A 9,546-nucleotide genomic window follows, 5' to 3' on the forward strand; every position below is an offset into this window, starting at 1 on the left:
TTCCAGGTGCAAATGATTTTTGTGCCTCAGCCACAGAGTAGCTGGGACCACAAGCATGCACCGTCATGCCCAGCTCATTTTTGTGTTTTTTTTTGACACCAGGTTTCATTGTGTTGTCCAGGCTAGTCTTGGACTCCCGGCCTCAAGTAATCCACCCACCTCGGCCTCCCAGTGTGGGAATTACTGGCGTGAGCTACTGCTCCCACCCTCCCAAGCTCTTTATGTCCAGCCTGGTCTTCTCTTTCATTTCATGATTTCTGGGGGTTTTTTGTTGTTTTTGAGACGGAGCCTCGTTCTGCCTCCAAGATGGTAGTGCAGTGACACGATCTTGGCTCACTGCAACCTCCGCCTCCCGGCTTCAAGCAATTCTCCTGTCTCAGCCTCCAGAGTAGTTGGGATTACAGGCATCGGTCACCACACACAGCTAATTTTTGTATTTTTAGTAGAGATGGGGTTTCACCATGTTGGCCAGGCTAGTCTTGAACTTCTGACCTCATGATCCACTCACCTCAGCCTCCCAAAGTGCTGGATTACAGGCACCCGTTAGCACACCCAGCTAATTTTTGTATTTTTAGTAGAGATGGGGTTTCACCATGTTGGCCAGGCTGGTCTTGAACTCCTGACCTCATGATCCACCCACCCTGGCCTCCCAAAGTGCTGGGATTACAGGCATTTACCACTGCACCCGGCCTCATTTGATGATTTCTTTAATAGGAAAGTCAGGAGTACTGGTGGAGGTAGCTCTCCGTCCCATGTCCCCGAAGCTTGGGTGGGCTAAATACATTTCTAGGAAGCCCATGGTGAATACCTCCTAGCTCACGGGGTGCCTCCCACCGCGTGTTTACGCAGGAGCGCTTCTGGATGGCCAGAAAAGGACATTTGAAGCCCCCCCCCTTCTATGCTGTAATGTGTGGTTATTTCCACGGGTGTGTTATGTATTAGTGAGACTCCAAGAGGTTTAGGGTGGAACAGGACCCGATTCCTATGTGTGCCTAAAATGGGGTGGCTACAGAAGGATGAGGACCCTGAATCCTTTAGAATCAAACCGAAAAGCAGTATTGCAAATGAGGAATGCTCCAGGCCAGGCTCAGTGGCTGACACCTGTAATCCTAGCACTATGGGAGGCTGAGGCTGGAGGATCACTTGAGCCTAGGAGATTGAGGTCAGCTTGGGAAACAGAGCAGGACCTTGCTCCTACTTAAAAAACGAAAAATTAGACACAGTGGCATGCACCTGTGATTCCAGCTACTTGGGAGGCTTGAGCCTGGAGGAGGTTGAGGCTGCAGGTCGTCATGCATGCACGAGTGCACTCCAGCTTGGGCAGCAGATCGAGACCCTGTCTCAAAAAAAAAAAAAAAAAAAAAAAAAGCGGGGGGGTGAATATTCCAAACTCAAAGTGAGAAGTCCTGGCTCCAAGGCCTGGTCTTTTTTTTTTTTTTTTTTGAGACGAAGTCTTGCTCTGTCACCCAGGCTAGAGTGCAATGGCGTGATCTCAGCTCACTGCAACCTCCACCTCCCGGGCTCAAGCAATTCTCCTGCCTCCGCCTCCAGAGTAGCCGAGATTACAGGTGAACGCCACCACGCCCAGCTCACTTTTGGATTTTTAGTAGAGATGGACTTTCGCCGTGTTGGCCAGGCTGGTCACGAACTCCTGACCTCAGGTGATCCACTTGGCTGAGCCTCCCAAAGTGTTGGGATTACAGACATGAGCCACCACGCCGGGCTGAGTCCTCCTCTTTCATAGCCTTGCTGTATGACCTTGAGGGGACACTGCCTCGGCTTCCACCATCTGCTTAAGGGGAATGATTGTCCTTGCGTGCTCGTTCCCTCCTCTGTCCCTCCCTCCCTCCTCCCTGTGCTGTCGTGCGCTCAGAGCAGATAATGGATGTGTGGCCCTAGGGTTCTGTGTAATTCTGATTAATATTAATGATTCGACATGCACTTGTCTGCTGTGTTCTCAGTCCTGGGCCAGCTGCCTTTCTCTGTGGGGAGCTGAAGAGGGAGAAGGTTGGACTCCACCCCCCAACCCCTGCTGGTGCTGGGCACCCCCCAATATCCAAAGGGGCTCATAAGCCAGAGACGGTGGCTCACAGCTATAATCCCAGCACTTTGGGAGGCCAAGATGGCAGATCGCTTGAGGTCAGGAGTTCCAAACCAGCCTGGCCAAGATGCCGAAAGCCCGTCTATACTAAAAACACAAAAATTAGCTGGGCATGCATGGCAGGTACCTGTAATCCCAGCTACAGGTAGGGAGGCTGAGGCAGGAGAATCACTTGAACCTGGGAGACGGAGGCTGCAGGGAGCTCAGATTGCGACATTGCACTCCAGCCTGGGTGACACAGTGAGACTCCGTTTCAAAAAAAAAATTATCCAGATGCGGTGGTGCACGCCTGTAGTCACAGTTTCCCAGGAGGCTGAGGCAGGAGGATCACTTGAGCTGTGGAAATGGAGGCTGCAGTAAGCCATGATTTCGCCACCGCACTCCAGCCTGGGTGGCAGAGAGAGACACCGTCTCAACATCAAACAGCGGGGGCTCGTGACCCCATCTCTTCCCTCTTTACCCCCAGATTTTCTCCCTGGGCCACTGCCCTAACCAGGACTGGCTGGCGGTCGGAATGGAGAGTAGCAACGTGGAGATCCTGCATGTCCGTAAGCCAGAGAAGTACCAGCTGCATCTCCACGAGAGCTGCGTCCTGTCCCTCAAGTTCGCCTCCTGCGGTATGTCTGTCCACTGGGGTGGAGTGGCACACCCCCCAAACCCCAACAAAACCCAGGGTGCCTATGCAATCTGAATCTTAGATAAATAAAATTTTAGTGCATAAATAACAATATTTGTTATTTATATATTCAGATTTATATACTCTAAAGCAAATCATTAGTATAAGTATATCCCAAATGGTGTGTGGGATATACTTATACTAAAAACCAAATGATGAGCTATTTGGGATATACCTGTCCTAAAAATTGATGACTTAACTGAGATTCAAATTTAAGGCCAGGCGTGGTGGCTCACGCCTGTCATCCTAACACTTTGGGAGGCCAAAGCGGGCAGATCACCTGAGGTTAGGAGTTCAAGACCAGCCTGGCCAACATGGGGAAAGTCTGTCTCTATTAAAAATTGAAAAATGGGCCGGGCGCGGTGGCTCACGCCTGTCATCCCAGCACTTTGGGAGGCCGAGGAGGGTGGATCACGAGGTCAAGAGATCGAGACCATCCTGGTCAACACGGTGAAACCCCGTCTCTACTAAAAATACAAAAAATCAGCTGGGCATGGTGGCGCGTGCCTGTAATCCCAGCTACTCAGGAGGCTGAGGCAGGAGAATTGCCTGAACCCAGGAGGCGGAGGTTGCGGTGAGCCGAGATCGCGCCATTGCACTCCAGCCTGGGTAACGAGAGCGAAACTCCGTCTCAAAAAATAAATAAATAAATAAATAAAAATAAAAATTGAAAAATAAGCAGGGCATGGTGGCAATTGCCTGAAATCCCAGCTACTTGAGAGGTTGAGGCAGGAGAATCACTTGAACCTGAGAGGTGGAGGTTGCAGTGAGCTGAGATCACACCACTGCACTCCAGCCTGGGTGACAAGAGAGAGACTATCTCAAAAATAAAAAAATAAAAAATAAATTAAGGCAGCACAGTAGCTGCTGCATGTAGTTTCAACTACTCAGGAGGCTGAGGTGCAACGATCACCCCAGATCAGGAGTTCAAGACCAGCCTGGGCAACATACCAAGACTCTACAAAAAAATAAAACAGCCGGGTATGGTGGGTCCCACCTGTAGTCCCAAATGCTGAGGAAGGAGGAGAGCTTGAGCCCCAGAGAATCGAGACTCCGGGAGCTACGATCACACCACTGCCTGCCAGCCAGGGCAATGGAATGAAACCCTGCCTCTTAAAAATATCATTCATTAGTATTAGTACATCGTAAATAGAAAAATAAAATACTTGGGCTGGGTGTGGTGGCTCACACCTGTAATCCCAGCACTTAGGGAGGCTAAGGTGGAAGCCTTGCTTCAGGCCAGGAGTTTGAGACCAGCCTGGGCAGCATAGTAAGACCCCCAACTCCACAGAAAATATATTTTTTTGAGACAAATTCTCACTCTGTCTCCCAGGCTGGAGTGCAGTGGCACAATCTCAGCTCACCGCAACCTCTGCTTCCCGGGTTCAAGTGATTTTCCTGCCTCAGCCTCCCAAGTAGGTGGGATTATAAGTGCCTGCCATTTGGGAGGCCGAGGCGGGTGGATCACGAGGTCAAGAGATCGAGACCTTCCTGGTCAACATGGTGAAACCCTGTCCCTACTAAAAATACAAAAAAATCAGCTGGGCATGGTGGTGCGTGCCTGTAATCCCAGCTACTCAGGAGGTTGAGGCAGGAGAATGGCTTGAACCCAGGAGACGGAGGTTGCAGTGAGCCAAGATTGCACCATTGCACTCCAGCCTGGGTAACAAAAGCGAAACTCCATCTCAAAAAAAAAAAGGGAAAAAAAGTGCCTGCCACAATGCCCAGCTGATTTTTGTGGTTTTAGTAGAGAAGGGGTTTCATCATGTTGGCCAGGCTGGTCTCAAACTCCTGACGTCAGGTGATCTGCCCCTCTCGGCCTCCCAAAGTGCTGGGATTACAGCCATAAGACAGTGCACCCAGCAAAAAATAAATGTATTACCTGGGCATGGCGGTGCACACCTGTGTTCCCAGCTACGTGGGAGGCTGTTGGAGGAGTGCTTGAGCCCAGGTGGTCGAGGCTGCCGGGAGCTGTGATCGTCCCACTGCACTCCAGCCTGAGCGACAGAACAAGACCCCCCACCACTTTTTTTTTTTGAGGTATCTTGCTCTTGTTGCCCAGGCTGGAGTGCAATGGCACAATCTCAGCTCACCGCAACCTCCGCCTCCAGGCTTCAAGCGATTCTCCTGCCTCAGCCTCCTGAGTGGCTGGGATTACAGGCACTTGCCACCATGCCTGGCTGATGTTTGTATTTTTAGAAGAGATGGGGTTTCTCCGTGTTCGTCAGGTTGATCTCAAACTCTTGACCTCAGGTGATCTGCTCACCTCAGCTTCCCAAAGTGCTGGGATTACCAGCATGAGCCTCTGCGCCTGCCCAAGACCCTTTCGATGGGGAGGGGGCAATAAGGAAGAGGGAGAGGCCAGACCCAGCCTGCCCCGCCTCTCCCGGCAGCCCTGGACTCTCTACAGTCCCTCCTCTTTGAACTGCACTGCTCTACCTCCCCAGGACGGTGGTTTGTGAGCACAGGGAAGGACAACCTGCTCAATGCCTGGAGGACGCCATACGGGGCCAGCATTTTCCAGGTACTCAGTGGGCTGGAGCCCCCACCCTGGCAGGGCCATGTGCTCAGGAATGCCAGGGTCAGACAAAGAAATTGCCCCTGTCCCCATCCCCTGGGCCCACCCGCCAGCCACCCTGACCCTCCTCGGTCCTGAAGCCTCCCCGCTGCCCAGGTACTAAAGCAGAGGTTGGAATTTCAGCCCGAGGGCCTCATCTCCACCTGTGGCCTATTTTTTTTTCTTTCTCTGCCTTTCTTTTTTTTTTTTTTTACAACAAGTCTTGCTCTGTCTCCAGGCTGGATTATAGTGGTGTGATCTCGGCTCACTGCAACCTCCGCCTCCCGGGTTCAAGCCATTCTCCTGCCTCAGCCTCCTGTGTAAATGGGACTACAGGCACCCACCACCATGCCTGGCTAATTTTTGTGTTTTTAGTAGAGACAGGGTTTCACCACGTTGGCTAGGCTGGTCTCGAACTCCCAACCTCAAGCGTGGTTTAAAGGGTTGTAAGAAAAAATCCCAGAATATGTAACATAGACTTTGGGCAAAGCCTGACATAGTTACCCATCCAGCCCTTTGTCAAGTTTGCAGAACCCTGGTCTAGGCCACTGCCTTGCCCCTCTGCTCTGCTGTGTGACATCACGCCTGGTGCACACCCGCTCTGAGCTTCTCAGAAAGGGCAGTTCTTCAGTTCCCTCTCTTGGTATCGAGGGCGTGGAGGCTCTGCTCTGCCCAAGGGACTTAGCTCCAAAGCACCTGTGTCTAGAAAAGGAATGACACGGTGGCACACACCTATTGTCTCAGTGCTTTGAGAGGCCGAGGCGGGTGGGTCACCTGACGTCAAGAGTTTGAGACCAGCCTGACCAACAACGCAAAACCCTGTCTCTACTAAAAATAAAAAAAAAATTGGCCAGGTGCGGTGGCTCATGGCTGTAATCCCAGCACTTCAGGAGGCCAAGGCGGGTGGATCACCAGGTCAGGAGATCAAGACCATCCTTGCCAACATGGTGAAACTCCATCTCTGCTAAAGTACAAAAAAAATTAGCCGGGGATGGTGGCGTGCCTGTAGTCCCAGCTACTCAGGAGGTTGAGGCAGGGGAGTCGCTTGGACCCAGGCAGTGGAGGATGGTGTGAGCCGAGATCGTGCCACTGCATTATAGTCTGGGCCACAGAGCAAGACTCTGTCTCAAAAAAAATAGTAATAATGAAATAAATTAGCCAGGCATGATGGCACCCACCTGCAGTCCCAGCTACTCAGGAGGCTGAGGCAGGAGGATCCCTTGAACATGGGTGGCGGAGGCTGCAGTGAGCTGACATCCCGCTACTGCACTCCTGAAGCCTGGGAGAGAGATCAAAACTCCATCATCTCAAAAAGAGTCACTCAGTAGCCGAGTCCTGCTCTCCCCTTCCTGACTCCGCCCCCACGTTGCCCGCACCCGCATCCGGGGGACCGTGCCTCACCCTGCCTTTTCCCTTACCCCCTTCCCTTGGCAGTCTAAGGAATCGTCCTCCGTCCTGAGCTGTGACATCTCCAGGAATAACAAATACATCGTGACAGGCTCGGGGGACAAGAAGGCCACCGTATACGAGGTGGTCTACTGAGACACCCCATGTTCCTGCAACCCCAAGTCCAGACTCCTAGGGGAAGCAGCTCCAGGTCAGGCCCCCAGGAAGCGTCTCCCCGCCCTGCCTGTGAGCCCTTAGTATCATCTGCTTTCTGGCCAGTGGGTTTACCCCTGCTGCACGTGGGGGCCGCTGGGCAGGGGGCCTTGCGGGAAATAAACGTATTTATCACATCCGCATTTCTCCCTTGTGTTGGGGAACTAGGGATCATTGCTTCCCGTGGCCACTGGTGCTGGGAGGAGGCCGGTTCCCGGTGATGGGATCGTACGTCACCAGAATTCATTCCGCAGCATGTTCAGAGGTGCCTGCGTGCCGTGTGAAAGTCCTCTCCTTCGAGACAAGTTGGGTTGGGCAGGGTGGTTGAGGTGCTGGTGTGTGACAAGCAGCCCTTGTGGCTCAGGGTTTAGCACATTGATTTGTGGCTCATACCCACAGCATACAGGGCTCTACTCCAGATCGTCACTCAGGCCTCCAGGTGGAGATTAATTTTTTTTTTTTTTGAGATGGAGTCTCACTCCATTGCCCAGGCTGGAATGCAACGGTGTCATCTCACCTCACTCAACCTCTGCCTCCTGGGTTCTAGTGATTCTCCTGCCTCAGCCTCTCCAGAAGCTGGGATTTAAGAATACCACCACACCCAGCTAATTTTCTTATTTTTGAACAGAGATGGGGTTTCAGCATGTTGGCCAGGCTGGTCTCAAACTCCCGACCTCAAGTGATCTGCCCCCCTTGGCCTCCCCAAAGAGCTGGGATTACAGGTGTGAGCCACTGTACCTGGCCAGGAATTTTTTTTTAAGACAGGGTCTCGCTCTGTTGCCGGGCCTGGAGTGCCGTGGCTCAAGAATTGCTCCCCTCTACCTCCTGAGCTCCAGCAGTCCTTCCTCCTCAGCCTCCCAAATAACAAGGACTATAGAAAGACACCACCGCCGTTCCTGATTAACTTATTTTTTGTAGAGATGGGGTCTCACCCTGTTGCCCAGGCTGGTCTCAGACTCCTGGACTCAAATGATCCACCCACATTGGCCTCCCAAAGTGCTGGGTTTACAGGCAGGAGCCATTCTACCTAGCTGATATATATTTTTTAAAGACAGGGTCTTGCTCTTGCCCAGGCTGAAGTGCAGCGGTGCAATCTCAGCTCACTGCAATCTGCAAGCCTCCTGGGTCCCAGCGATTCTCCTGTCTCAGCTGCCCCAGTAGCTGGGATTACAGGCACGCACCACCACGCCTGGGTAGTTTCTGTATTTTTAGTAGAGATGGGGTTTCACCATTTTGACCAGGCTTCTCTTGATCAACTGACCTCAGGTGATCCATCCTCCTTGGCCTCCTGGAGTGCTGGGATTACAGGTGAGAGTCACCGTGTCCAGTCCCAAGACTGTCTCTTAAAAAAATTATCCCGGGCTGGCCGTGGTGGCTCACACCTGTAATCCCAGCACTTCGGGAGGCTGAGGTGAGTGGACCACCTGAGGTCAGGAGTTTGAGACCAGCCTGGCCAACAAGGTGAAACCCAGTCTCGACTAAGCTGTACGTGGTGGCAGGTGCCTGAAATCACAGCTACTCAGGAGTCTGAGGCAGGAGAATGGCTTGAACCACGGAGGTGGAGGTTGTGGTGAGCTGAGATGGCAGCATTGCACTCCAGCCTGGGCGACAAGAGTGAGACTTTGACCTAAAAGAAAAACCCAAGATTCCGCCTAAGTACAAGGGGCAGGGGAGAAAAGGGCAGAGCCCACCGCTATTCAGTGTAGCCACACTGCCTGTGGACTCAATTTCCGCGAGCCCGGCTCATGGTGAAGGGCATGAGGAAAGGCCCCCGGGACTACCAAGGGAAGACTGCCTGGGAGAAGGGAATGGCAGGTTTGATGTCTCAGAGGCAAAGGGGTGCTTGGCCTGGGGGTCACCCCAGAGACAGTGGGGTTCCGCAAAGTGAGGCCTGCAGATGAGGCTTCAGTGGGGATCGGGGAGGGTGGGGGTAGTCGGGCCTGTGTTCTGAATCTCATGCGGGTTCCCACGTACAGCGTGGGTTGGCGCCGGTGCTGGGGCTCACGGCTGTCATCTGAGCACTTTGGGAGGCCGAGGCAGGAGGATTGCTTAAGCCCAGGAGGTCGAGACCAGCCTGCGCAATACAGTGAAATCCCATCTCTTAAAAAAAAAAAAAAAAGTTTAAGGCAGCATAATTTGGGTGGAGCACAGATGCCACTGGGAACGTTCTAGAAGGAGATGGGAGGGTTCCTGCTGGCAACAGAAGGCCTGCCCCGGCGGACATTTCTGGAGATACCACAGGAAAGGGATCATTACCTGAATTAAGGAACCCGTTGACATTGGGGCCCTTCCTAGCTTGGAAAAGGCGGAGTGGGCAAATGGCGTTTCCAGAGCCCTAATTAGTGTGGGAAGAAGGCTGGCCAGTGAAGCCACTGGAAATTCATGTCTGCCTTAGCACTGTGGACAGCAGTGTTCCTGTCCCCACCCACTCCATGCTAGGGGCACCCCGCAAGTCGTGCCAACTGGAAATGCCCCCAGCCATCACCTAGGATCCCTTGGGGGCAGTCACCCCATGGGAGACCCACTGATTAAATGGGATGTGTCTGGGGAAGGACCACTCACATGGTTCCTGGGATCACACCTGATACATCGCACGGGATTGGAGCTGCTCCG

General features: G+C 52.8%; 1 protein-coding gene across 1 annotated transcript in view; it reads left to right on the forward strand.

Moving 5' to 3' along the window:
* The window catches only part of TLE2 (TLE family member 2, transcriptional corepressor), a 12,570-nt gene extending 5,494 nt beyond the window's left edge, over positions 1 to 7,076 (forward strand). Inside the window, exons 7-9 of the mRNA XM_032252320.1 lie at positions 2,568 to 2,718; positions 5,225 to 5,301; positions 6,769 to 7,076. Coding sequence (XP_032108211.1) covers positions 2,568 to 2,718; positions 5,225 to 5,301; positions 6,769 to 6,876 — 336 coding nt within the window. The 3' untranslated portion in view covers positions 6,877 to 7,076. The remainder of the gene's footprint in view (positions 1 to 2,567; positions 2,719 to 5,224; positions 5,302 to 6,768) is intronic.
* The last annotated feature ends 2,470 nt before the right edge of the window (positions 7,077 to 9,546 follow it).

The sequence above is a fragment of the Sapajus apella genome, unplaced genomic scaffold (genome assembly GCF_009761245.1).
Source record: "Sapajus apella isolate SASKATOON/1434 unplaced genomic scaffold, GSC_monkey_1.0 scaffold77, whole genome shotgun sequence".
Lineage (NCBI taxonomy): Eukaryota > Metazoa > Chordata > Mammalia > Primates > Cebidae > Sapajus > Sapajus apella.